The sequence below is a fragment of the Meles meles genome, chromosome 17 (genome assembly GCF_922984935.1).
Source record: "Meles meles chromosome 17, mMelMel3.1 paternal haplotype, whole genome shotgun sequence".
In the NCBI taxonomy this organism is placed as follows: domain Eukaryota; kingdom Metazoa; phylum Chordata; class Mammalia; order Carnivora; family Mustelidae; genus Meles; species Meles meles.
The window spans coordinates 25,597,456-25,625,116 of NC_060082.1; the positions used below are offsets into that span (position 1 = coordinate 25,597,456).

Sequence of the window (27,661 nt, forward strand, 5' to 3'; positions counted from 1 at the left end):
TCCACTTTATACATATACACATACAAGCAAGCCCCACCCACACTCATGGGGCCTGGAGAAGGGTCTTCCGTCCTCCATCTTTGGCATCGATCTGTCAAAATCAGCTTTTCTGTACAACATGAATTAAATATATTATCTGTCTTTGTGCTGAGTCACGGGACATTCACAGTACAGTGGGGGGAGGAGGGGAAGGACTCGTGCGGAGGCCAAGACCCTCCAGGGTTGCTCTTCAGGCTGAGGGATTGGGCTGGGCAGAGGGCTTGTGGAGAACGGCTGTGCCCAGCCTCCCCTTGGCCTTGCCATTCGAGATGCAGGCAAGAGTTGAGGAGACCTTGGGAATACAACAGGCGTGCTCGGAAGGGGTGGTGAGGGGCCTTCTTTGGGGCTGCGGCCCCTCATGCTCCCAGCTCCCCAGCGTGGGGCTCTCTGGCTCAAAGCCTGTGTGTCCTGTCCCACCTTCCTCCATGTCAGACTGTGGCATTTACACCCTGCCCTCTGGGGAGGCCGGGGGCATGGGGAGGGGGCGGGGTAGAGCATGGACCGGGCTGTGGGGGCTGGGAAGGAGGGAAGAGGCTGGGCGAGCCCGAAGGAGCTGAGGCTGGTCTGGTACCAGAATCAGGGTGACCCTGCCTATGGGGGTGTCCTTCTCTGGACCCTGGCCCAGGGCTGGGTTATCAGGGCCCAGGCGTGTTAAGCAGGAGCTGCTCTTGGGGAAGGGTAGACAGGTTGGAGTTTGGGTCAGGGCTCCAAGGGCAGTGATGCTCTACCCCCTGCCGATTTAAGGCAATCCCATTCAGGCTGGGGGTCGGGTAGGGGCCAGCTGGTGGGACCAGGCCGCCTCTGGACTCAGCCAGGCAGCCAGCAGCATATGGGGCCTCTGGCCAGGAGAGGGAGCAGGGACAAGCTGGGGACATGGAGAAGCGCTGGGCTGCTCTGGGGACACCGGCCCTCCAGGTAGAGGCTGGGCTTTGGTGCCCACAACAGCACCCAGGATTCCAGGGTCCCAGACAAGTGCCCTGCGCTTCCTGCTCCCAGAGGGGAAGAAACAGAGTGACGTGTGCCAGGCAGCCCCTGCTGGGAGCTATGGTGGGACCCACATTCAGTGCTCCCTGCTCAGCCGGGCACCCAGATTCTCTCGTCCTTGTGGGTGCCACACTGGTGCCCAAGCACCTCGGGGTGGGAAAGTGTCGGAGGTCCCTCCCTGCCCCTCATCTCCTCCCAGGAAAGCAGCTCAGGCCCAGCTCCGGGGCCAGCGACAGAGGGGTGGGTGTTGAGGAGAAGGCCACAGGGGAGGCATGTGGGAAGCAGGAAGAGGAAACAGCCGTGGCCAGCAGGGCTGCCAAGAAGTCTTCTGGGCCGGCCATTAGCCCTTGTTCCTCAGTCCTCCCAGGGCCACGCACGCCCCCTCCTGTCGTGCTCTCAGAGAACTCTCGTCGCTCGTCCCGGGGGCCGCAGCAGGGTGGGCCCGGCTCAGAAGATGCTCTGCCGCCGGTTCTTCCCTCGGCCTGGAGAACAGAAGAGGGGCGGGGGGCAGCTGCAGAGAGGGGGCTGGGCAGCAGGGTGCCCCAGGAACCAAGGGGAAGGGCAACCTTGGGGGCTGCTCTGACAGAGCTAGCAAAAGCATGCTCCCAGGAAGCCAGTCGGTTCTGGGTTCAAATCCCACCCCTGCTACTGACCAGCTGTGTGAAACTGTCCTCGCCGCCCCGTGTCTCACATTCATTGATGATGAAACGGGGACCACGAATAGTATCCATTTCAGGGCACCTGGCTGGCTCCGTCCGTAGAGCCTGTGATGTGTGATCTTGGGAGTCATGAGTTTGAGCCCCACATCGGGTGTAAAGATTACTTAAAATCACACACACACAAAGTACCTACTTCAAAGGGTGTTTTAGGATGATACGAAATAATGCACTTGTCACATCTGAGGCCATCAGCTGTTCTAGAGACAAGGTATGGTTCTCCCAGAATGGAGGTGGGAGAATTCCAGAACGGAATTCTGGAGAATTCCAGAACAGACAACCCAGAATGGAGGTGGGTTTGCAGACAGAATGTAGCCCAGAGAGTGTGCACCTTCCTCAGGGCTCTGTCAGATGCTGGGTTGGGGCTGACAAGGGACACGCTGGGGGAGGAAGCCTGAGCAGGAGATAGGGAAACCAGTCCCATCCCTGCTCTCCCTGGGCCCCCCAAAGGGAGGCCAACGTTGTGGGGAGGCCATGCTGATTGCCCACTCTGTTCTTCAAGAGGGAGGAGCATGGGGCACCTGGGTGGCTCAGTGGGTTAAAGCCTCTGCCTTCAGCTCGGGTCATGATCCCAGGATCCTGGGATCGAGCCCCGCATCGGGCTCTGCTTGGCAGGGAGCCTGCTTCCTCCTCTCTCTCTGTCTGCCTCTCTGCCTGCTCGTGATCTCTGTCTGTCAAATAAATAAATAAAATCTTAAAAAAAAAAAAAAAAGAGGGAGGAGCAGCCTGTCCTGGTCTCTTCGAATAAGGGGCGGGGGCGGGGGAGGCGCGAGCCCCTACCTGGCTGCTGGAAGGCCAGGCCCCGGTAGCCCGGGTCCTTCTGGAGCTGGATCTCCTTCAGGGAGAAGATGGATGCCGCTGTGGGGAGAGAGGAGAAAGGTAGGGAGAGGGCCGAGCCCCTGGGGGGAGCCCCCACACCCGCAGAGAGCCCTCTGGCTGGGGAACCCCTTCATTCAGGACTGCCCCAGGAGCACCTAACTGGGCCTTTCAGGAAGCTTCTTAGATCCCCCAGTTTTGCCCTTAGTTACAGTCAGGATCCCAAGGAGGGGAAGTCCTGTGCCCAAGCAGCTTGCCTGCGCTGGGGGGCCTCCGGCCTCTTTACTCCTGCTCTTCCACGCACACCTGCCGCCCCATTTCTTTGGCTCTGGGGTAACCCTCCCCCAACCTCCCCACACTCACTGTCTTCAAGCTGGTGCACACGCTCTCCCAGAGACCGGAAGTACGGGTGACTCAGGGCTGCCTCTGCCGCCAGGCGACTCTTGGATTCGTACTGAAAGGCACAGGGTGGGCTATGGGGCCCTGGCTGGGGGACTCTGGAGACCCCTCAGTGCAGCAACTCGTACACTGAGTTAGATGGCGAGCATGAGGGGGGCCCGAGTCTAACCCAGGAGCCCGCAGGGTCTGCTGCCAGCCTCCCCCTCCAAGCCAGCCTGAGGCAGTCTCCGGGCTCAGCTCCCAGATCTCCAGCCACCAAGAGAAAACCAGAAATGGGACTTCCAGAGAACGACCTCCTCTTTGGATGGAAAGCCTCTGTGATCATAACATTAATAACAGCAATACTAACATGTAATACCAACAACTCCCCTTTACTGCGCGCTTCCTTCAAGACAGGTCCCACACTAAGTGTGTTCTATAACCTCGGTGTATCCTTGTGACCAGCTTAGGAAATATGAATTATCAATTCCTCTTTGCAATGGAGGAAATGGAAGCTCAGGGAAGTTCCAGAACTTGCCCAAGGCTACATAGTAAGAGGGTTTGAACTGCGTTTGAGTTCAGAGTGCGCCCACTCCCAGCTCTGTGTGGGAACCAGTGCTGGGGGGCAGGGGCTGGGGGTAAGGGGATGGGGTGGAATATGGGGGAGGGTGTGCGCTGTGAGCTCAGAGGTGGGTGGAGGGCCCAGGTGGAGTCCCCGGACTTCAGGCTGCCTGTCCCTGGGCCAGGCCGGGGGCACACTCACCAGGAGGAGGCTGGTCAGAAGGTGGATGCCGTCAGTGTCCAACCTGCAGGAGGAAGGAACTGGCACAAGCCTGGCCTGGTTGGGGGACTGGGGGGCGGGCTGGGGGCCCCCGTGGCCACCTCCAGGAGGGACAGTCGGGGCCAAGCCCATGAGAGAAGGTGTGGGGCGGCAGGGCTACCTGGGAGCGTGGCTGATGAGTGGCTGCGGGAGGTACCGCGGGAAGTTGTAGGCTCTGAACTCGGACAGGGCCATCACACCGGGCCACGTCTCTTCCGTAGGGGTCCCTGGGGAGATGAGAGCGTGGGAAGGGCACAGTGAGGGGCCAGGGCCACGGGGGACTGGGAAGGGTGCAATGAAGGAGGTGGGGGCAGACAATGGCGGAGGCTCTGCCCCGTGGAGAGCGAGTGGGAGCCCCTCTTCCCAGTCCCTGTGTGAGCCTGGGCTGGACGGAGTTCTTGCGCCCCCTGGTGGCGAGAGGGTGGGAGCGGCCGGAGACTGACCGAGGAGTCGGAAGATGAGGTGCAGCTCCTCCTTGACCGTGGAGCCGGGGAAGAGGGGCCTCCCCGTGGCCATCTCGTAGTGGATGCAGCCCACGCCCCTGCGGGGAGCAATGGGCAGGGGCGGTGTCAGGCTGGGCCTCTTCGCACCCGCCCTTCCTAGGGCTGTTCCACCAGGACACCAAGGACGCCCTGCCATCCTGCCATCGTGGCTCCAAGGGTCCTGGCTCTGGGGTGGGCGGCCCAGGACAGCGGAGGCTAGCACAGCCGCATCCGCCACTGGGGCCTCTCTTTGGGGCTCCTCTGGGCTCTAGGGCGCTTTAACCTCTCCCCTCACCCCATAGAGTTTGGGTCTGCACCCACGTAGCAGTTTCTCAAGCAGTGCTATCTCGAACTCTGTCCCACGGAAGAGGCGAGTCCGCAAATCCACTCTCTTGGGGACCCCGGGGCACAGAACACAGTGGCATTAGTCAGAAACCTGGTTTCAGCTTTAAAATTGGGCTGATTTTTTCTTCCATTCTACACCAAATCATATGCATGTTAATTTTAACACACACACACAAATAATAGATCCCTTCCAAATTTTTCAGTAGAACTGATGCTTGGGGAAGATTCGTCGTATTTACTGTGGCAGCCCTCCCGCACCCTCTGGGAACCTCCCAGGGATCCCTGCGGCAGTATTTCAGAGGCAGAGCCTGGAAGGGTCTACTTAGAGCCAGGGGAACGCTAACGGAGTCCAGACTTAATTCTTTCCCATCCGGTTACTTCAGGAGGAGGTCACATGGCTTCTAGTCAAAGGAGGTTAGGCAGTTCTTGGCAGAGGGCCTTGAGGCAGCAAAAGGGAATGTGGAGGTGTGGGAACCCCCCTGGCCCTGGTCCCACGGCACTCACTCACCACATATCAATGGGGGTGGAGTACTCTGTAGACCCCAGCAGCACATCAGGGGGCCTGTACCACAGGGTCACCACCTCATTGGAGTAGGTCTTCGTGGGCACTGACTTGGCCCGCGCCAGTCCTGGGGACGGACACGTCACTGAGCCTCCCACCTCCCTGCCCCCCACCAGCACCCAGCTCCTGCGAAGACCGGGCGGGACCCGCCCCCTGGCCCGGCCCCGCCCCCTGGCCCCGGCGCCGGGGCCCCGCCCTCACCGAAGTCAGCCAGCTTCAGCTCCCCCCTCTCGCTAATGAGCAGGTTCTGCGGTTTCAGGTCGCGGTGCAGGATTTTGCGGCGGTGGCAGTAGGCAAGGCCCCGGAGCAGCTGGAACATGAAAATCTGAGGGAGGAGGGGATGAGAAAGGTGAGCGTGGAAGACAGGTGTGTCCCACCTGGGAGAATCTATGTTTCTGCCCCATGGCTGGGGGTGTGGTGGTGCGGTGAGGTCCATGCGGAGCTACGCTGGTTCACCACCCATGCTGCGCCCGGTCCTGGGCTCCATGCATCCAGGGAGTCCCATCCACAGGGGAGGGCCCCAGGTGTGTGGAGGAGTCAGCAGGGTGCTGGAGGCCAGAGCATTGTCCGGCCGGAGCTGAGGGGGGGCCACGCAGGGCCAGGAAGCCCACCGGGTGGGGAGCCACGCACTTGGTTCTCTCGCAATGGCCAGAAGGGGTCTTTCCTCCCTTCAAGCTTCTCCACAAGCCTCCTTTCGTCCATATACGCATTTGACAGATGGAAAACTGATGCTCAGAGTTGGAGAGGGAATTTTGTATCATTGGCTAGATGGTGGCGGAGGGTGTGTCTGCACTGGGGGAGGTGCTCGGCACAGTTCCTGGTATTCCCTGAATGGCAGTGACTTTGCACGCCCTCATACCTTGGAAGGTCTGAGCAACCTCGCAGCTGGGACCCTGGCGGTAAGAACGGTGCCTGTGTTGGGCTTGAGAACAGATGGGGACCGAAATGGGCGCCTGGGGGTAGGCGGCCCTTACGGAGACCCTCACCTTGACATTGTGCATGCTCATGAGGTTTCCGCAGTGGTCCAGATACTGTTTCAGGTCACTATCCTGGAACACAGAGCCGGACTCAGCCCTGACCGGTTTTGACCTCTGGCGGGAAGCCCCTCCCTGGGCAGGCCCAAGCTGTGAGCTGCCCTTACACCCCCTGGGCCCACGCCTGCATGGGAGCATCTGAGAACCTGATTCTAGAACAAGGCCTGGGCTACCTCCTACCCCGCCCCCGCGCCCCACCACAGAGGGGAGAAGCCGCTAGCTCCAGCCCGACTCACCAGGTACTCAAACACCAGGGTGAGAGACCGCTCCGTGTGGATGAGGTCATGCAGGGTCACAATATTGGCATGCTTTAGGTTCCTCAGGAGAGACACTGTGGGGTGACAGGCCTGCCTGGGTCCCTGTGGCCCCACACACCCCTCACACCCTCTCTTCCTGGGATCAGCCCTAGGAGACCCCACTCCAGCAATGACCTCTGCCCTGAGGCTCCCACTGGGACTCACATCAATGAAGCCCTCCTCCCAGGAGCCCCCAGGAGCTCAGGACCCTAGGGTGCCGTACCCTCTCGGATGGCCGTGCAAGGTGCCCCCTCCTCGTGCTCCAGCCGGATCTCCTTCAGGGCCACGAGGTTCTCCGTCAGCTTGCTGCGCCCTTTGAAGACCGTGGCGTAGGTTCCCTGGGGACAAGAACCCCCACAGCGCTGGCCACACTCAGGGTGCACGCTCCTCAGTCCAGCGCCCTCCTCTTTGTGTGTCTGCTTGGTCTGTGCCCTTCCCCCCTTCTTCTCCTTTCACTGAAATTCCATGTTTGCTCCAAGGCCCATCTCTCTCTGACTCCATCCCTCCCTCCTCCCTGTTCCGAATGAACCGTCCTTCCCCTGAGCCCCCAGCAGGTGAGGTGCCCTTCCGTTAGAATGCCAGTTTTGTTCTTCCTTATGTTGGTGTTTACAGATAGGTCTCCTCTCTGGGTTCCTGGAGGGAGACGGCTGTGTCTTCCTCCTGTCTGTAAACCTCTGCCCCGAGGCCCTGCCACAAAGTGGGGCGCAGTGGTAACAGAGACAGCTAACGGCCCACAGGGCGGACCCTGCGCCAGGCACAGTGTAAGCGTGCATGCAAGCTTATTACAGTAACCGAGCCCGCCCTCACGACAGCCCTAGGACACACAGCCGTCGCATCTCCATTTGACAGAGCAAAAAAAAAAAAAGGCACAGAGAGGTCACATAACTGGCCCAAGGCCACAGAGCTAGTAAACGGCAGAGACAGGATTCGAACCAAGAGAAATACTGGCAGGAAAAACAAAACAGACAAACTGGATTATGCCCAGAGCCCACAGGCCCCACGTCATCCTCATGCCCTCCTCCAGGACCTGGGCCCCCCTCAACGCCTGCAAAAGGCTGGGCCAGATTGGATGGCCAAGATGGTATGCCTCCACGGGGTAGGGGCAATGAGAAGGCAGGACAGGGAGGGCATGGGAGAGCCTGTCCCTGCTCCTCACTGACCTGCCCAGCCTCTTACCTCCCCCAGTTTGTCCAGTTTCACATACGTTTCCAGTTTTCCAAAGCCGATATCTGACTGAGAGGGAAAGACACAGGGTCCTGTGAGCGTGAAGGCCACACAGTCCGACGTACATGACACCCCCCAGCCAGCCTCCAGGAGGGAAGGGAATGAGACCCCCATCAGGGAGAGGTAACAACAGAGTCTAGCAAGGATGAGGGCAGCCACAAGTCCTTCCTCTTGGTCTCTCCCCTCTGTCCCCATGATAAAGGAAGGAACCCTAGGAAGTATGAGTTTCTTCCTCCCCTGGCAGTGGAGGGGGCGGAGTCAGGGCCCAGACACCTGGGATTGCCACGCACCTTCAAAACCTATTCCGTCTCCGCCGCGCTCAGACTACTAGAGCCTCGTGGGCAGAAACTGCCTTGTTCCCCACTATACCTCAAGTGGCCAGTTCAGAACCCACCTCCCCAGCAGTCTCTCTCATCAGCATACTTCCTCTAGCTTAGTGGTACCCGACCCTTTAACAACGGAGTTTCCTGGGCCCCACCGCCCAGAGTCCGACTCTGCCGGTATCTGGAGTGGGAGGCCAGAATCCACGTTTTGCAAGGGGCTCCCAAGGAACTACGATAAGCAGCCATGACCGGAAAGCACATGCCAGCTGGTCTAGGGGTCTCACCGCAGTGGAACCCGTGGGGGCCCAGAGAGGGCTTGGGGCTCTGCTCCAGCCCTGGTGGGACTCACCTAGGGGAATGCACGTCGCTGACCGAGGACTACAAACTTGCGAATCCGCTGAGGCCAGCAGGTGGCGCCAGAGGCCCACAAACTGCTGCAGGCCTCCGCGGGGCCAGGCAAACCCCACCGGATGTGTCCAAGCTGGGTCTCCCTTGGTGACCTCTGACCCTCTTGGGACTCACCAAGGATGCTCGGCGGGACATGCGGCTGAGCGGTTTGGGCAGGTCCGGACTCTCCAGCTGTAGCTTCTGCAGGAATTCCTGGGGCAGGCGGATGTCCATGGGCAGAGACAGCCTCTTACTGATGTCCTGCAGTGGCTGGGATAAGAGGGGGACACCTGTGCTTGCTCCAGGTTACCTCGTGCTGTGGAACCCTCACTCATCACCCAGGGCCTGGCTTTCCCTGTAGAGCAACCCCAGCAGGGCCAAACCACAGGCCGTGACCCCAGGCTCAAAGCTGCTTCGAAGATGCACTCAGAGACGGATGTGAACACGCAGGAGTTGCTGTGTGACCTCAGGAGGTCCCTTCCCCTCTCTGGGCTGCAGTATAACCATCTAAAGAATGAGATTCCAACAGATAAGAAGCCTATTTTTCTCATACGTGCGTCCATGCCTACGAGTCATAAAAACAGTAGTCAATCAAGTTGTCTAGCTTTGCTATGTACCAGGATTGTTCTAGACACTTGGTATATATTAACTTGCTTAATCTTGACGATGACCATTTTAACACAAGGAGACTGGTATGCGGAGGTTGAGACACTTGCTCAAGGTCACAGAGATGACCGACAGCAGAGCTGGGATGTGAATCCATGCAGTCGGGGTCCCAGGCGGCCACCCTCTTTGGGCATATACTGTCGCCGGGTCCCCGGGGGAGAGCCTATCGCCCCTCACCTCCATGGAGAAGCGGCGCTGGTTTTGCCGCTGGTACTGCATGCCGGGGGACAGCTGCCCAGGGTCCTCCCCACTGTCCGTCGGGGAGAAGGTGCTGGACTCCGGCTGGGGGTCTCTGCCAAGAGGCCCAAGCTGCAGGTCTGAGAGGGGGAGGCGTCAGCTGCCCACCCTGCCCCTCCACCCCGGGGCTGGGGGTAGGGGGGAGGGAGACCGCCTCCCACCTCTGTCCTCTCCCAGCCATGTGGGCCGGGTGAGGGAGGGCCAGGGCGGGGCAGGGGGGTGGCCAGACCCCTCACCCTCATTGCGCCGGTTGTGGAGCTGGTTGAACTGCTCTGTGAACTCGGCCAAGGACTCCTCGATGGTCTCGGTGCGCGGCACGGACAGGGAGAGGCGGCGCTTGAAGTTCTTCATCTTGTTCATGGTCAGTGGGGCCCGGGCGGTGGGGCCTGAGATGGGAGCGGGGGTGGGGGGGCAGAGTGGGTGAGATCGAGGCACAAGGCTGGACTGACAGCAGATGTGAATTCTGGGTCTGGGTCTCCGCTGGCCCATCGAGCTCCGGGGCCTGCACCCCGGAAGGCCTTCTTCACCGAGATCCCAGGACCTAGCCCTCTCCCTCCCTGTGAATCTCGCTCCCCCCCATTACCACCCCCCCCCCGCCCCGGCACCTGGGGAGGTAGTCACACTATGGACTAATCAGTGTAGCAAACTGCAGCCTAACAGCGGTATGACGTGCCAGCAAGATCCTGGGGGCCTCACCACGGCCAGACCTTTGAGCTGCTGGAGGTCTAGAGAATTCTCCAAGAGGCCTGGAGCGGCAGGGAGGGAACCAGAACTCGGGCCAATAGCTCTTCACCAACTTGTGTGTAAGAGCTTGAGTATGTCAACAGCCAGTAAGTCTTACTGACGCCCAGCAGCTGAACCCCAGCTGCGCCCGCGGCCTTGTGACAGAGTCTGGTCCAAACCCCACTTCATCCTCGCACTGACACCTGGAGGTCCCTCTCTGGCTTGTCCTAGGCCTCTGGGAGGCAGGAAAGGAGAAGGGACAAGGGAGGGGACGTGTGCCCCTGAGCTGGCCCAGTGCCGTCTCTCCAGCTGAAATGCGGGAGGTCAGGAGCAGCTGAAGGTCTCAGGGGAAACACAGAAGCTTGCCGGAAAAAGAGGGCCCCAGGGACAGGAGGCTGAGGTCCTCTCATGCCAGAGCCCTGAGGGGGCAGGGTGTACATGCCGCAGAGAACATAGCACGGGGAAGGGTGAGCTTCTCTGTTCCCCTCAAGGCCCCTTCCCGAGCCAGAAAGTGTTCCCTCCCGGGGCTCCCCAGCCCTTGTGCTCTGTGAGCGAGGGGGTACCCTGCTGTCCACTCAGTTCGACTGCCTCTTCCTGCACACCCCTCCTTCCATGTCTTGCCCTAAAAACCCACCCGCCTCTCCAGTCATCATCCCACCCCTGCCACTCCCCTCCAAGATGTCCTAATGCTCCGTGCAGCTGCCCCTGGTCCTGCTCGGCCCACACGTCCCTGGTGAACAGAGGACCAAGAGGCGTCCCAAGCGCCCCACTGACACCGGCCAAGAGGGCATCCAGGGCTGGTCCTGTGATGGGAGGGGGGCCACCCTGCACCCCCTCCCAGCTTTTACCTGAAAAGCCGGGCACAGCCCTTTCCGAATCACTAGCTGGTAATCTGAGGCCAAACACCCCTTCTGAGTCCTCCTGGTTTAAGGGGTTGTGGGTCATAACATGTTCGCTTTGCTTTACGGTCATCCTCTGTCCTCAGCCAGCCTGGAGAGGGCTCTTCCCTGGGCCAGCAGGCCCCTGGCTGCCCCCCCGCCCCCAGTCCCGGGGCAGCTACCTGCAGCAGCTCTGAGCCCAGAGATGAAGGGGGGTGGCCACCAGGCCCTCCTCCCTCGCGCTGGTACTGGCAGAGCCCATCTCTGTCCCTGAGTCCCAGAGTCTCCCTAGGTTCAGTTCAGACAGGTGAGGACCGTGTAGCTACTACACGCTGGGTCACATGTAGTCACATGGGAGTGAGTGTGGTTCCTGTTCTCCAGAACTCAGGGGCTCCTGATGCCTCCTCTGAGAAGGCATCCGAAGCTCTTCTTCCAGCTTCCTTGGCAAAGCCCAACACCTCGGACTTTCCTGAGTCCCCGTCCCTAAGCTCATTCCTGCCCACCAGCCTCCGCCGCTCCTTCCTGGCCCCGGTCACTCACAGGCCCGCCGTCTGCAGGACGCACAGACAGACGTGAGCTCCCAGCGGGCACTCACCCCGCCTTACCCTGCCGTGTGCAGCTGGCCGGGGGCCAGAGCTTGTCCCCTAACAGAAGCTTCATCACAGCAGCCGCACATGGGTTCCAGGGACAGGGGGACCTAGATGTGCCCTACCAGTCACCGGACATTTCCCAGCAGGACAGGAGGGTGGAGATGTCGCCACTGGACAGGTCAGTTGTCTACAGAGTTGTTGAACCTCAGTAGCACCAGGGAGGATTTTTAAAACTTCAGATTCCTGGGGCACCCGGGTGGCTCAATGGGTTAAAGCCTCTGCCTCCGGCTCAGGTCCTGATCTCAGGGTCCTGGGATCGAGCCCCACATCGGGCTCTTTGCTCTGCAGGGAGCCTGCTTCCCTTCCTCTCTCTGCCTGCCTCTCTGCCTACTTGTAATTGATCTCTGTCTGTCAAATGAATAAATAAAATCTTAAAAACAAAAAAACAAAAAAAAAAAAACCCTTCAGATTCCTGGGTCTCACTCTTAGTCTGGAACTGAAGACAGTGACTGCGAAAATGAATTTTTTCAAAAAAGCATCCCCAGGGGCGCCTGGGGGCCTCAGTCAGTTAAACATCTGTCTTCAGCTGAGGTCATGATCCCAGGGTGTTGGGATTGAGTCCCCCATCAGGCTTCCTGCTAAGCAAGAAGCCCGCTCCTCCTTCTGCCCTATCTGTGCCCCCCACGCTCTCTGACAAATAGATAAATAAAATCTTAAAAAAAAAAAAAAAGCATTAATAGTGATCTGGACATGGAGCCTTGTGAGAAGCATCTGAGGTTTGGGTAAGGGATGGTAATTCACCCAGGATTCCAGATTGCCCTACTGTACTGAGACAGGGTATCCTCTGAGCTGGGGAGGAGAAGGAGGGCAGACGGCAGGCTGAGTGGAGCAGCAGAGCCCCCCCTCCCTTCCCCAACACCACCCAGAAGGGGAAGAAATATCTGCCCTGCAGACTGATGTTCCAGCTCGGTCATGGTTAGCCTAGGGCCATGGGGGGAGCCAGGCACTTGGCTCCTTCAGGTCTGAGCTCTGCCAAGAGGGACTAGCCACGCCCCCTTCTAAAAACAGGGCTCCCCCATAAAGCCGTCCTGCCATCTGGGATTTATGGGATGGCATGTTGGGTTTGTGTTCAGGAATCCACCAGTAGCTGCCATAAATCTTATACCCTTGCTCTTGCCTGTGGGGGAGGGGGGCTCATCAGCCATCTAGGAGGGAGACCCCCGATTTCTGCAAAACAAAAGAGAGCCAACCCTGAGTGGCACCTGCTCCTGCTGTCCCCTCAGCTCAGTTGGGAGCAAGGGGCCACCAGCTGGGGCCTGGGGCGGGATGGAGGGTGGGCTGGAGAGCCTAGAAGGAGGGCGAAACTGAGACGTCACCTCAAGCAGGAACGCAGGGCCCGGCGATACAGAGCGATGGAGACCGGCTGTCCCCCACCCACTCGGGAGAGACCCAGAGGAAGCGGTTGTCCCTGGAGCAGGACAGGGATGGAGGTCAGATGTAAGCATGGACTTAGTGATGGCGACAGCAAGGCAGGCGGCAGGGGCGGTGACCACAGCAGAGAGTGGACGCCTCGCTCTGCTGGGGACAATCGGGGCATTGAACCCGGCAGGGTCTTGGGTGTGACAGGGCAGACTGAGTCGTGAATGCTCTCTGTTGTCCCCTCGCTCAAGACATAAGATGCCTCTGTCACTTTTCCCTGGAGAGAATCAGCTCTTCCATTTTGGGGGGTCAAGGGGGAAGGGAGACAGGAAAAAGGCCTGTCACCTTGTTGCTGTCTGCCCCTCACCCCCATCTGGGGACAGAAGGGCTCAGTGTGACCCAGCCTGAGGCCAGCCCCAGGCCGGGCACAGTGTGGCCTTTGTCCCCAGGCCAGGGAGCCATCTGGGGCTGTCCTCGTGCAACTGGTGCCAGGGGAAGAGGGAACTGGGCATCCAGGGATGCTGGCCTGGCCGGGCTGGCCCGGGAGGTGTTGGAGGAGAAGAGGCCCCCTCGGGAACCACTGGCCTCCCCCTCCCCCACAGACCTCCCCCCTCCCCACAAGCAGACCCTGCAACCAGCCCTTCCCTCCTGCCTGCCTGCCAGGTAAGCCTGGAGTTCCCAGCTTACCTCCTGTCATTTCCTCCCGGGCACACACCAACCAGCCCAGAACTTCCTGCTGGTGCCACAGCAGCGGGTGGCCCGGGAGAGGGAGGAGCCAGGCCCGGAGGGAGCTGGCACTTGCCCAGAGGCCACCATGTGCCCGGTGAGAAAGGGCTGGACGCCGGGAACCGCAGCAGGAGAAGCACTTACAGACCCACCGTTCCGTCCCCTTGCCGCCCCGGGGAGGACACTGAGGCTCCCAGATGAGACCCGACTTGTTCAAAACCATATAGCAATTTCCTACTTGTCGCTAAGGGCCCAGACTCCATGACCACGTTGCTCCCTGCTTCTCCTAACGGGAGCCCTCCCTACTCTGCCCTTCCCTGGGGCCTAGGCTGTAAGAGCTGTTTCCCGTTCCAGGTCTCCTCCACCCCCACCCCAAATTAAAAGCCAAATTCACGTTCTGGTGCCACTCTCTGCAGGGCTGGAGGGTGGCACGTAGGGCATATAATGTCTCCGAGCTTTGGCGCCAGTCCCTCAGTTGGCAAGGATCTATTAACAGAATCACATGCCGGGCACTGTTGTAGACCCTGAGAATCCACGCATGAAAGCATCAGACATAATTTCTGCCCTCATGGCACTTCCATTTGAATGGCGGGGAGCAGCACAGACAAGAAAATAAATACATAACCTGCACAGGAAGTTAGATGGTGACAGGTGCAAAAGAAAGCAGCAGAGCAGGATGGGGGTGGGGAGGGTGGGGTGTTGCAATTTTGAAACAGGGTGGTCGGGAAGGTCTCCCTGGGAACGTGACATCTCAGGAAGAATTCCAAGAAGGTGTAAGCAAGGGAGCTAGTCATGTAGAATCTAGGGGAAGCAGGAACAGGAGGTGCAAAGGTCCTGAGGCAGAAGTGAGCTTGGTATGCTCTAGGAACAGCGGTGTGGCTGCACAGGAGGCCATAGGGGAGCGCAGAGGAGGCCTTAGGGCAGCACAGAGCAGAACGTGTGGGCCCCCGCAGGGAACAGGAGGGTTTCAGCAGCTGCGGGATGTGGTCCCACTTAGATTTCAACAGGCTCCCTCTGGCTACTGTGTTGAGAACAGATTGTGTGGGCAAGGAAGGAAGCGAGGAGCCTATCGGGAGACTACTGGAGAGATCCAGGTGACAGAAGGTGGTGGCTGAGAGCAGTGTGGGAACAGTGGAACCGTCTGGCGTCTGGTTATATTTTGCAGGTGGAGCCCAAGGGATTTGCAGAACGGGGTGTCAGAGAGGAGTTGAGCAAGACCCTGAGGGGCTCCGGCTGGAGCACCTGGGAGGATGGAGTGGCCACCGCTGGACGCGGGGAATGCTGGAGCGCAGGTTCGGGAGGCAAGACCAGCAACTGGGTTTGGGGCCCGTGTTTCATGTCCAGCAGACATCTGAGTGCAGACGCCGGGTGAGCTAACATGACACAGCCCTAGCACAAGGAGGACACCAGGACACCTTGCACTTCCCTCCTCCTCTCGCAAGCTCCGGCTCAGACGCAAAGACGTGCCGGAAAGGAGGCCCCCGATAACACAGGAGACGTGTCCCTCACAGACCTCCATACAGCGTATGAAGTGCTGTGGGACCCCCCCTGATGGTAAAGGGCAGGAAGCCGGGCAGTCCCGAGGCACCCGACTAAGAGGGAAAGACCAGGCGGGCAGGGTCTCCCCCAACCCCTACTTAGACTGACAGGGCAGAGGACCCCAGCCTCCCAGCTGACCACTCTCAGCTCCGGTCCTTGCAAGGGAGAAAGCTCCCCAGAGCAGGCCGGGCCGGTCCCCAGGCCCAGTGTCCAGGGAGGGCGGACACAGCCGGCTGCCCCCAAGACAGCCTCTGCCAGGTCCCAGCCCTACCTGCCCCGAGCCCGGGCCACCTGCCAGGCCCTGCCAGCGACACTACGGAGGCAGAGAAGGAGGTTGGCAGAGCCTCCAGGGAAGCTGGGCAGCCTCTCCCTCCTGGAAGGAGGTATGGAGGGCATACTGGTATGGAGGGCAGCAGCCGGCTTCCTCCCGTAACCTCCAGGGAGCCAGGCTCTGAGAAGCCTCTCCCAAGCAAACCCCCCTGAGAAACCCTTTCTCTCCTCCCTGAATGAGGCCCCAATTCACAGCCTGCACCCAAGGTCCTTCAATCCAGCCTCCTGCCTCCAATGGCTTTGGTCTCCCGGCTTCCCACAACCCAAGCTCAGCTCCCAGCTCAGGCCGGGAGTCTGGCGAGGCTTCCCCGACCCCTAGGGCCACCGGGTGGCCGGGAGACCACATCCTCTCCCGGGCTCCAGCTAGGACTTTTCAAGTGCCTCTGTCCCCGGGGCCACTCTGCTCCATCGGCCTGGTGCTGCTGACGACATCATAGAGGCCCACGGTGCGCACCTTCTGGGCTTCAGGAACAAGTCCGGTGCTTCTCCAAGCCCGCCTGTCTCAGTCTCTGAGGGCCCAGGGGCAGGGCCTGAGACTCTAACTCACAACTGCCCACTCTCGGGAGCCCAGAGGGGCTGAGCCTTGGTCTCAAAGGCTGATCACTGGCCAGGACACCCTCTGCCACCCTCTCCCTGCCCCGCCCCCCACCTCGGTCACTCTGCCACTTCAGGCCTTTGGGCGGGTTTCAAAAAGAACAAGAGGCCACGGCTGACCGAGCTTGCAGACGTCATGAGCTGGGACTTCAGAGACACTCCCTCCTCCCAGGGAGAACCGAGCCTCCGGGAGCCGTGTAAGATAGCATCTCTTCCTTCATCCTGCAGCTGACCCGGCCCGCGGGGCCTCGGTTTCCCTGGCTTGCGACAAACCTCAGGGGCAGCCAGCAGCCAGCAGCTCTGGGGGGCCTCATCACTGACCTCGCCCTGCGCCAGCTCGGCCTGGAGGAGAGGCTAGGAGCCTGGGGCCTCCTGGGTGGCCACAGAGAGGCCTGCAGCCGGCCAGTGAGCAAGTGCTTCCCACTGCCTCTGCTGGGAATGCAGGAAGCAGGGGGGAAGGCCTTCCGGGAGCATGCAGGGCTGACCTGCAGGAAACGTGGAAGGAGGGCAAGTGTCTGAGGCTCTGGGACGCCCCTGCTCTTCCAGCAAACGCACCCCTGCGGGGTCCTACCTGATGGAAGCGTCCTAGAGGGAGGACCACATGCTGGCCAGGCCTGCTCTCCAGAATTCCCTGCTGCTTGGAATATGGGAAAAATGTCAGCTTTCCCACTCACCAGCACCGTGACCTGGGAAAACACCCCATGCCTCGGTTTCCCAGTCTGCTAAATGGGGAGAATATCTAATCCCCGATCCAACTACCAAGAGACTCCCGGACTTAACTTTCTTGGTTGCTTTCTGATGATGTCACTCCCCTCTTTAAAATCCTTCAACCTAACACTGCCCTCAGACAAAAGTCCAAACTCCAGGGCCCAGCAGACCAGGCCTCTTGTGTTGTGATCTGTCTCCTTCTCGAGTCTCGGCTCTCACCACTCCCTGGAGGGTCCAGTTTTATGGGGTGCGCTTGTTGTTCCCGGAGTAAACCACACTCGTGCCCCACAGCTTTGCACGTGCCGTTCATTTGGCCTGGGACGCCCTTCCTCATTGTTCCCTTGGTAAGACGACTTCCAAACTAAGTGTCGCTTCCTCCGCAGAACCACGTGTGACCACAATTGGGAGGCTTCCTCTTTGTCACTCCTAAACCAGCTTGTGTACATTTGTCACTAGACTGTGACGCCCTCCAGGACGAGAGCGGGGTTTCGGTGAGCTGTTTGCCCAGTGCCTTACTAGAATGAATGAAGCCACAGGCCACTGAGCCCCAAAGGCTTATTTAAAACTCTTTCCTCTACATACTTATGAGGTCCATTGAGGACAAAGGCGGTATACGCTGGTTCTCTTTATCCTTTCATCCTGCCAAGGCCCCATTTCTAGGTTTATCTCACGGGGCCAGCTCCATACCTAGTAGGTGGGTCCCGAGCACACCTGGGGTGGGCCCAGCCCTGCCCTTTTTCTGGGCAAGCAGAGCAAGGCCTGCAGTCCAGCGAACCAGACCGAGACCCCGGACATCCTTGGTTCTCTGGAACGGTGGGAGTGGTGGGCCAGAGACTGGAGAAACCCAGTCAAGTGCCCACATCTTCAAGGCTGGAGAAAGGCACAACCTCTTCCAAGAGGCCTTCTGTGAGGACTGTCGCTTCTCCCCTGGCCTGAAAGCCCACTGGCCCCAGCCTATGGCATCCTGGACACCCCCAAGCAGAGCATCTGGCTCGCAGGTGTCCCTGTTCATTTGTTTAACCCAATGGTTTGCCCGCGAGCATGTGAACAGCAAGGACTGGGTCTGACCCATCATGACACCCCCAGGACTGGCACTGAGCGAACCCCCAAATGGCCGGCGCGTGAGTATCTGAAAGCTGCGAGTCCCGAGTTCTAGGGGCTACCTGGAGACCAGAGAGCAGCCAGGAACTGTCAGTTGCCTTCTGGACTCGAAGCCTTAGCTGTGACCTAACCCACCTTCCCGGGCCGCTCTTGGCTCTGATGGCGGGTGGGGTGGGGGGGTGGATGGGGCACCGCTGAGGCACAGGGGAAGTTGCCTGCTGGGCAGCGACTCCCTCAGCGAGGTCTGTGGAGGTCTCCTCTTGGGCAGATGACCCCACAGTGAGGGACGGACTGGGGATGGGGAAAGTCCTAATCCTAGGTTCCCACCAAACACCATTGAGTTGGGGTCTACGGGGCTTGTGGGGAGGGGATTTGACAGGGCCCTGTGGCCTTCCTCAGGGGTTCCCATTCCCTCAGGGGCAGATTCCTAGGACCTCACAGGTCAGGTGCACTACCTGGGACAGACCTTGGCCTTGACCCCTACAGTTGACTCCTCCTGACTCCCTGACTGTCCACTTATAACCCCACATCAGCCCTGCTGATACTCACTCTGTTGCTCCCTTTGGCTTCCTAAGGCTCAAGGAAAGGAGGCCCATTTATCATCTTCTGCTTTTTTTTTTTTTCTTTTGACCCTTTTTCAGACCTAGCTAAGTCTGGTCTGCAGTCTTTGGGGAGGCTCTAGATTTGCAAGTGCTAAGATGGAACAAGGTGCCCTCCCACCAGCTCTGGTCCTGGCTGTGCCGAACATTCTAGACCAGAGGCTGCAGCAAGGGGCAGTAAAGGCAAAACCCATCCCCACATCACCCTGCCTCCAGACTAGGCCCGCCTTGCCTCCCAGGCAGAGGAAACCGTTTCCTTGCTCCTTTTCGCAGGTTCCGCTGAAGACCCTCATGGGAGGTCTCTCAGCCACCTCGCTCAGCGTTTGCGAAATCCCTAAGTCTGGAACCTTTTCTGAGGTCAGTCCCAAAGGAAACAGCTCACACCTGTCTCCTCACCATTTGCTTAAGCCCAGGGGCTGGTGCCCACCATCTCCCACCCAATGAAACGGAGGAGAAATAAGGCGGACCAAGTTCGCCCACCCTCTGGCTCCCCCTCGGCCATGCAAGAAGCCAGCTTTCTTGGTGGTCGTCATGGGATCTTTGTTAACCTCAAGTGCTGGCATCCCTGGGGACCTCTCAGTCTCAGGAGCAAGGAGGGCGGGAGGGGAGCTTTTCCAGCGTCTCTAGCCTGCAGTCCTATTTATAGTCCGCTCCCAGCATACCCCACCGGCTCCAGTCTGGCCCGCGTTCCAACAGGACCCCCAACAATATGCTCCAACATTTAGGGCAAGTTGGCCTCCTCAGGCTCCGCATGGCTTCCCTCCTGCCAGGCTGGGCCCAGGTAGCCCCCTTGGCCCGGACCACCTGCTCCTCCCTGCCTCCAAGGCCCCTCTGAGAAACCTCTGAACAACTCCCCTTCGTTCAGCTGTTCTCTAAACGTCCCCTTCAGTGGCACCTGCTGCTCAGAGCCCAGGCTTCTCGGGGGAGGTGCTGGTTTCTCTTAGTCACTCACTCCTGCCACAGGTACCTGCTGGAGGTTGGGGGGGTGGCGGTGGGCAGCCACTGTCCTAAGCTCCACGCCCTGCCTTCCCCTCCCCTGGCCTCCTGGCTCTCCTCCTGCTTCCCTCTCCCTCCCCCATCTCCCAGACTCACTTCCTCTACCTGTCTCTCAAAGCTGGCACTCCCCAGAGTTCCCTCTCTGGCGCTGGCCCTCCGGTTCTTCCCCTCTGAGCACTCTTCCTGGTGACCTCATGCTCTCCCGTGGTGGAAACCGCCAGCCTCGTGCTGATGACTCCCAGACCCAGAGCTCTGGCCCCAACAAGTCCCCGAGTGGCAATAAGCAGGTCCGAAGGATTCCCTGCCCAGCTGTCTGGACATCCCCAGGGGTTGTGACACACTAGGATAAATCTCACTGGGTCTGGAGGGAGCAGACGGTTTGAGATGTGTTTTCAAGTGAGAAGGGCTGACATGCACAACTGTGATGCTCCATGCAGGCTAGGTATCCACACGCTGGAGACTCACGCTTATAAGCACAGACACTGCATACAATCCAGACAGAGACAAGATAAATGGCTAACAGCAGGTCTCTCTGGGTGGCAGAACCGGGAGTGACTCTAATATCTCCTTTTTTGCTTACTTGCTTCCTCCAATACTTGCATAATGGCCACTCGCTGCTTATGTTAAAAGAAGTAACACTTCTTTTTAAATGAAAAGAAAAGTATTTTTAGATTGAGATTCCAAAACTCTTTAGTGCAAGCCTGGGGAGGACTATAATTATCTCGAACGGGGATTGGCACACTTGTTCTGTAAAAGGCCAGACAGTCAATATTTTCGGCTTTGGGGGTCATACGGTCTCTGCTGCAATCATACCACCGCACCCCCCGCCCCATTCCCACCCTTTGTAGAAAGTGCCCGAAGACAAGATGGACACAAACGAGTGGGGCTGTCTTCCGGTCAACTTTAACTCGTGGACACAAAAATCTGAATTTTATATCATTTTCAGTGGCACGGAGTATTTTTTTTTTCCTTTTTTGAATTTCCTTCTTTTGAATTTTCCCCAACCGTTTAAAACCGTCCTGACCATTCTCGGCTCGCGTGCCCTCACTCCCGGAGGCTTGCCCCGAGCGCCCGGTGTCTGCACAGGGTTTGAATCCAGCACCCACTCCCTCGGGAGGTTCTTTTCTGCTCTTATCTGACAGGAGGAGGCCTCCCAGGGGTTCTTCAGTCATCCGAGCCACGGCAGGCCTTGGCTGGGGGAAGCCTTTATCTGGGCTCCCGAGTTTAAAAGAAGGGAAGGCGGGGTCCCTCCCGGAGTCCCGGAGCACAGCTCACCTTAGCAGCAGGACTGGCAAAAGCTGGAACCACAAACCAGTCGTCCTGGATGGAGCTTTAGAAATCCTTTGGTCTGTGCCCTCATTTTTCAGGAGAAGAAGGCAAGACTCAGCCAAGGGGATGACCTGCCTCAGGCCATGCAGCCTGAAGGGACAGAGCTGAGACCAGAACGGAGGGCCTGTGACTGGGACTTCAATGCTCTCTTTGCTCCTCTGGGGACTTCGACGACCTGCCCAGAGGTTCCCGGGCAAGCCCACCCAAGGACCACCCTGCCTTGGGAAGAAGCAATCTCAGCTACGGCCTCCGCGCAGAGCAGGGCACCCGGCCCAGCCACAGTGGGGGGTACTGCCAGCTGGTACAGGGAGGGGGTCTGGGACCCCTTCTCTGGCCTCATCCCATGCCCGGGTGGCAGAGGTGGTCTGGGGACCCAGCACCGCTGACATGATGAGGGATACCTTGAGCACAAGACCTGTCTCCTACCTGCTTCCCGGAACTGGATCCTGCCACAACCCGGGAAAGGACAGAGCAGGGCCTGGCCCCTCAGCAAGGGTCTCCTTTTTGGGGCCAGAGGAGAGAAGCAGCCCTGGTTCCTGAAGGGACTTCCCCCTCAACCCCCGGCCCCACAAAGGCAAGAAAGCGTAGGCTTCTTGAGGGAAGCAAGGGTGTAAAGAGAGAAATCATTCTGGAGGGGCACCTGGGTGGCTCAGTGGATTAAGCCGCTGCCTTCGGCTCAGGTCATGATCTCAGGGTCCTGGGATCGAGCCCCGCATCGGGCTCTCTGCTCTGCAGGGAGCCTGCTTCCTCCTCTCACTCTGCCTGCCTCTCTGCCTGCCTCTCTGCCTACTTGTGATCTCTCTCTCTGTCAAATAAATAAATAAAATCTTAAAAAAAAAAAAATCATTCTGGAGTTTTGTCAGAACTTACCACCAGAACAATAAAGCACAGAAGGTCCTTGGAATGAGGGAGAGTGGAAACGTTTTAAGGATAGTCCCCTTCCCCCATGGGAGGCCTAAGCTGTGGTCTCTACAGGGACAGAGCAGAAGTCATGCTACTGAGAACTGCCACATGTAGCCCAGGGACTCGGACAGCCACCAGCCCTCGCTAATGACACGAGGCGAGGCAAAAAGCCAGGAGTGTGGTGTCTCACGGTCATCCTCGCAGCATCTGTAATGCTCCCGCATCCCCGTTTTCTCACGGAGGAATCCAAGGCTTGGGGGAACGAGGTCCTGCACCGGAAGCACCTCACTCCGCAGCAGGGCAGGACCGCAGCCCACCCCAAGTCTCCAAACCGCCCCCCATGCTGGACAGGAGGCGGGCACTCGCATATAAATGAAGGAACGCCCCAGCTGGCCATCAGAGTCCCCTTGCCTGTCCCCACCCCTCTAATTCGAAGGCAGACTCGATTTGATGTTGGTAGGTGGGGAGGCAGCCCAGGGTGAGACCCCAGTCCACAGTTCCAAGAAAGGGGGTCTCACCACCTTTCCTTCAAAAGTTCTGGCCCATGTCTTCTTACCCAAGGGGGCCCTGACTCACCAGGGACACTCATGTCTGCAAGGAGCTTCAAGACCCTTTCTGGTTGCAGGCCAGTCCTCACACTTGTCTCCTGGTCCCTCCTCCCCTGCAGATAAAACTGCAGATTTCAGAAGCAGATGGGCTCTCCTTCAGACAGGAGTCCTGGCTGAGACGCGCCTACAGCGTTCCCCCTTCTTGATCGGCTGCGGCACCCCGGCCAGCTCCTGCCGGGCCCAGCCCCCAGCTCTGTGGGGATCCCGGGCCCCAGGCCCTCCCCGAACTGCCCTGGGTTCCAGGGAAATGCACACAGCTGTGGGGGCCTGAACCAGACAAGCCCAGCCCTGGGGAGCTCCACCCTCCGGAGATGGTGAGCCGCCCACTCAGCAGCTGATGGCAGGGGCAAAGGCAAAGGGTCCAGGGTTGGCGACAGAATGGGTGCGGGTAGGACTCGGGGCTACAGAAGAGAAATGTGACTTGTTCCCAAGGAATGAGGTGACGCCGATCAGATAAGTTTGGACCCAGGCCAACCACTCCCTCACAGACGACAGAGGAGAACAGGGACGGCAATTAATGAAGGAGGGAGCGAGGGTCTTTCTACCCCAGGGCAAAGAGGCCCGGCCAGAGACTGCTGGATTCCCAGCTTCCAGCGCCCACTTCACTCATGCTAGAAACTAGAGGGCCTGTCCCCACAACCCAGATTCCTGGTCCCCTCCTGGCAGGTTTCCAGCCACCCCTTCCTCCCCGAGCTGCAAGAGCAGGAAAGATGCTGAGGGCCCAGCCTGCTGGGATTAGGAAAGCCTGCCTCGGTCTCTACCCCAGAGCCAGGCATGGTGTGATAACGGGGAAATTTCCTTCCCCAATAACCATGCACGATTCAGCTAACAGTCCCGAGCATCTGCTACGTGCCAGGCACTGTGTGTTATTTCGTTTCGTTCATCTAACAACCTGACCTACGAGGATTCCCATTTCAGAGACCAGGAAACTGAGGCTCGGAGGTGTCTGCTGGGGTGAGGGGACTCAGCTAGTATGTTCTGGACCTGGATTCCAACAAGACCCCGGTTCTCCCTCCGCTTTAGGTCTCAAACTCAGGGAAGGAAAGGAATCAGGAGGGATGGATAGAGGTGCTAGGCCAAAGTCCAAAACAGGGTAACCCCCCCAAAAAAGAGGCACCGTTGGGGTAGAAGCTGGGAAGACCCACCCAGGCCCTGCCCTACAGCATGGAGCACATTGACAGATGACAGAGTCTGGGTCTACAGAGAAAACAAGCGCGGTCCAAAAGGCAGACCCAGGGGGTGGCTTCCTGGGCAGGCAGCTGGATCCCAGGAGATCTCAGACCAAGAACCTACTTGTAGGTTCCTCGGATCTGGTGTCTCCTCTCCTGCAAACCACGGAAAAGCCTGGCTCTGCCTGGCACAGAACAAGCGGGAACCTCCTTACCCAGAGCACCACACCCATCCTTCCTTCTCCTGGGGACTGATGTCAAACCAGAGAACTCCGGAGCGGGACAGGATCTCCCCAAATCCTGGGCAGGGACTACTAACAGCAGGGAGCTCAGGTTCAGATGGAAGTGGGCTGGATCCCACTTATGTGAGGCTGAGGGAAAGTTGGTCTCTCATAGCCTCTGTTTTCCCGCCTGTAAAACGGGATGGCAATGTCTACCGTATCTGCTGGGAACCCAGCAGATACTCTCTAACTGGTAGCCACCACGGCATTCAGAATTCAGATGTACCCTACTGAGTCCATTCTGGGTTCTGGAAACCCCCATAAATATGGGAAGAAGGAGGGATCCATTCTCCTGGAGGGGCATGGATGGTCAGTGGGGAGAGTCCCAGGAACCCAACAGGCTGGTGAGGTTGCAGGGGTGAGGGGGAAAGCCAGCCTCTCTTCGGCTACACGGGAGGAGGCTGGGGCAGAGAGAGTAATCCGAGCCAGTAGCTTTGCTATGGCAAGGTGACCCTCTCTCTAGACAGCCTTCAAGATGCAGACCCGAACCCTGAAGCCAGGGTGGCCTCGAACCACCTTGGCCTCCCCTCGACACTAAGCCATGTGTCCCAGCCCCTTCCCAAGGCTAGACTAAAGGTAGAGGATCTCTGTGGGGGCAGGTGAGCTGGTGAGCCAGTCCTCCCAGCATCCTCCAGGACTCTGCGCCCCCCGCCCAGTGTCCCAGAATGTGCTGTGTGCCCATGCCCAGTGGGAGATGCCCCCTACATCTCACAGGGTCCTGGCCAGGGTGGGGGAGGGGGGGGCAAGCTGGTGCTGGCAGTGAGTCACAGTGCCCAGGCCAGAGTCGAGGAACTGCAGAGCAATGGGCCAGGGGTGGGGATGAGATTCTGGGGGTGCTGACCCCCACCCCTCACACAGCCCTAACTTTCCGAGGCCTGCTGTCCAGAAAGGGTTCACCAAGCATTAAAGAGTCTGCTCCTGCCTAGGAGGGTGCTGACCCCACAGCACGGAAAATCGGTCACTGTCTGAACAGCCCGACGCCCACAGGGCCTGCAGACAGCTCCGGGAACACCCGCCGCTGCCAACACGGAGAGAAGGGAGGCCTCCAGCCCCTACCGACTCCCGATCCTCTCCCCCGACCCATCCCCTGCCCCCCATGCAGCCGAATGCTCACGGCACAGCTCAACAGGACACCAGCCGCCTTCCCCACAGCTCTATTAACCCTTTGCTTACTGCTGCTGCGGACTGGGAGCCACTGTCCCTGTGGTCTCCCCGGGGGGCAGAGAAGAGGCAGCGATCCCCAGAGGACCCAGTCCGCCCCCAGCGCCCCCACGCTGTCCTTCCACCTTCACCCCAGGGCTCTAGTCTCCCACCCTCCAGCCTGTCGCTCTGGAAAGTTCACCGGAGCCCAGAAAGCCCTTCAAGGTGCGATCTGGCCCCACACTCGCGCGGGTTCTCCCGTCATCGGAGACTCCCGACCCTTGCCCTTCCCAGAAGGAAGGGCGATGAGAAAGCGCCTGGTCTGAACCTGGGTTATAAACTTTGCTTCCTAGGGTTCAGGGAGCCCGGGGGCCAGAGTGAGTCTCGGCGGAGCTCCCGGGTCCGGGAGTGGGGGGGGGGGGGTTCTGCGAAGGGGAACCGGCGCACCTGGAACTTGGGAGGGGCCTGCTCGGGGCATCGCCCACCGCCAGCACGCGAGCCAGCGCGCCTCGTGATCTCCGATCTCCCCGCGGCGCTCCGGCACTGCCCTCCAACCTCCCGCCCCAGGGCAAAAGCAGACCGGCGCCTTTAAGAGCCGCTCCGCTTACCTTTGCTCGGTTTCCCCGGCGCCGCGGCGCCCCCTCCTCCGACCGCCCCCTTCCTCCCCGCGGCGCGCCGCCCGCCCAACCCTCCGGACACTGCGCGTCGCCCGCGGGACTCACCGCGCTGTCCTGGGGGCCGCGGCGCGCCGGCTCCCGCCCGCGACAGCCGGGGTGCCGCGGGGCTGGGCGCCGTGCCCTGCGCCCTGCTGGGGTCCCTGCCCGGGCTGGGGGCTGCTGCGGAAAGGTGAGCGGCTCCCCCAGAGAAGCTGCAACCTGAGCTGGAGGAGGAGGAGGTAGAGAAGGAGGAGGAGGAGGAGGAGGAGGGAGAAGGGGAGGGGAAGGGAGGGTGGAGGAAGGTGGGGAAGAGGAGGGAGGGGGAGGAGGAGGAGGAGGAAGGGAAAAACCCGGCCCCCGCCAGAGTTTTTCACGTGTACAAATTGACTCCTCCCCCGTCCCTCCTGCCCTGCCCACAGCCACTGCCAATCCCCAGGGCTCCCTCTGCCCCGGTGCCCACCCCTTTCTCCCACTCTGGGAACCAGGGTCCAAGTGCCTCTTCCGGTTTCGTTCCTAGGCCCGGCGGCTGCCAGCCTTCTGGGGCTGGCCTCGAGAGCCCTGACTATGCGCTGAGCCCCTCTGGATCGTAGCACCCCAGGACTGGGGCCAGATCACCAGGGGTGATTTACTGATAGTGCCTTTCTCTAAAGGTAGCTTTCCCACCTTCTGAGTCTGATCCTGGATCCCAGCACCGGGCACCGCAGGCGCTAATGAGCACAGGCCCGTCCGTCCTCTTGGCCATCGTGGCCTTTAGTGTTTTTGCAGCAGTGGCCCCGGGGTTCTCTCTTGGCCCAGCCCAGTGGGACTTGTCACTTACCTTTTGGGACCAAGCTCCCACCTGGTTGACTCCACCTCTCCCGGCCTCCATGAAGCTTTGCCATTAGCCATCACCCCCCACTCCCTACCCTGAAGGTAATTCAGTCTGTCCTTTTGGAATTAAACCCCACATGCCAACCAAGAATCATCCAAGAAACCTTACAGAATAGCTAGTGCTAGTCCGGCTTTCATTTTACAGAAGGGGAAATTGAGGCCCGGGAAGGAGATCGGACTGGCCCAACGTCCCACAAAGTTAGTGGCAAACCATAACTAGGACCCAGGCCAAAGGCCACACCATCCAACTTCAGGGGTCCAAGGGAGACTGGGAAGCCGGGAAGGTCACAGTGGCCCCATCTGGGCCCTGCCCAGCCCCGCTACCTCCTGAAGACTGTGAGGAGAGGGGGAGTGGCATCAGGTCATATGGGCAGCAAACCAGAGAGGTCTGTGTCCTCGGCCCTGCTGGTGGATATGACCCCTGAAGTCTGGGTGTCCTCATGGGGTGCGGGGGAGTGTGTCTTGAGGTGGGTGGTCCACGGCATGGATTTGTTTCCTTTCTGGAAGCCACAGGTCTGAGGTCCCTCTCTCAGGACCACCGCCTGCCCTCCGCCACCAGCCCACATCTGTCCTGCAACACGGGATCACTCGAGAATCCAGGAGCGCTGGAGATGCAGAAAGAAGGAAGACCCTGGGTGCTTGCAAGAGAGTGACTTTTGGGGGTGCCTGGGTGGCTCAGTGGGTTAAGCTGCTGCCTTCGGCTCAGGTCATGATCTCAGGGTCCTGGGATCGAGCCCCGCATCGGGCTCTCTGCTCGGCAGGGAGCCTGCTTCCCTCTCTCTCTCTCTGCCTGCCTCTCTATCTACTTGTGATCTCTCTCTGTCAAATAAATAAATAAAATATTAAAAAAAAAAAAAGAGTGACTTTTGGCTGGTCCACAGGGGCACCCCACAAAGGCCCTCCCAACTCCGCCACCTCTGTTTTCTCTGTCAGAGCATGCAGATTTCCTGGGCACATGCCCTTTAGAAAAAGAAATCTGCCTAGTGCTTGAAGGGGTCCAAAGATTGGATGGATCCAGAACCTCCAGGCTTTGGGGATAGCAGGCTGCAGGGCTCCATAATCCACGTGTATAATAATAACACAGGAAGCACAGAGGCAGGAAAGGACAGGGAGGGCAGGGGAGAGGGCTATGGCTAAGGAATTGTGGGTATTAGAGGATTCGAGAAAATGGGCCAAAGGGTAGAGTTTCAAGG

General features: G+C 59.3%; 1 protein-coding gene and 1 long non-coding RNA gene across 5 annotated transcripts; one reads left to right on the forward strand and one right to left on the reverse strand.

Moving 5' to 3' along the window:
• CDK18 (cyclin dependent kinase 18) lies at positions 1-25,816 on the reverse strand. 4 transcript variants are annotated; one of them, XM_045982487.1, is made up of 17 exons: positions 25,665-25,786; positions 22,321-22,405; positions 9,546-9,695; positions 9,250-9,389; positions 8,542-8,667; positions 7,649-7,705; positions 6,696-6,810; positions 6,413-6,507; positions 6,129-6,191; positions 5,344-5,467; positions 5,089-5,209; positions 4,197-4,294; positions 3,875-3,980; positions 3,697-3,739; positions 2,919-3,009; positions 2,520-2,597; positions 1-1,505 (listed from the first exon to the last, which is right to left on the reverse strand). In XM_045982487.1, exons 2-17 carry the CDS (start codon positions 22,331-22,333, stop codon positions 1,471-1,473), a joined length of 1,455 nt encoding a protein of 484 aa, XP_045838443.1. In that variant the 5' UTR covers positions 22,334-22,405; positions 25,665-25,786; the 3' UTR covers positions 1-1,470. The 4 variants fall into 4 exon arrangements, with proteins under 4 accessions (XP_045838443.1, XP_045838445.1, XP_045838444.1 ...); XM_045982489.1 differs by lacking the exon at positions 22,321-22,405 and having other exon boundaries at positions 25,665-25,816; XM_045982488.1 differs by lacking the exons at positions 22,321-22,405; positions 25,665-25,786 and adding an exon at positions 25,551-25,570.
• On the forward strand, positions 25,723-27,242 carry LOC123927716. Its single transcript, XR_006815517.1, has 3 exons — positions 25,723-25,837; positions 26,116-26,248; positions 26,976-27,242. It is a non-coding gene; the product is annotated as an uncharacterized LOC123927716 (long non-coding RNA).
• Positions 27,243-27,661: the final 419 nt, after the last annotated feature.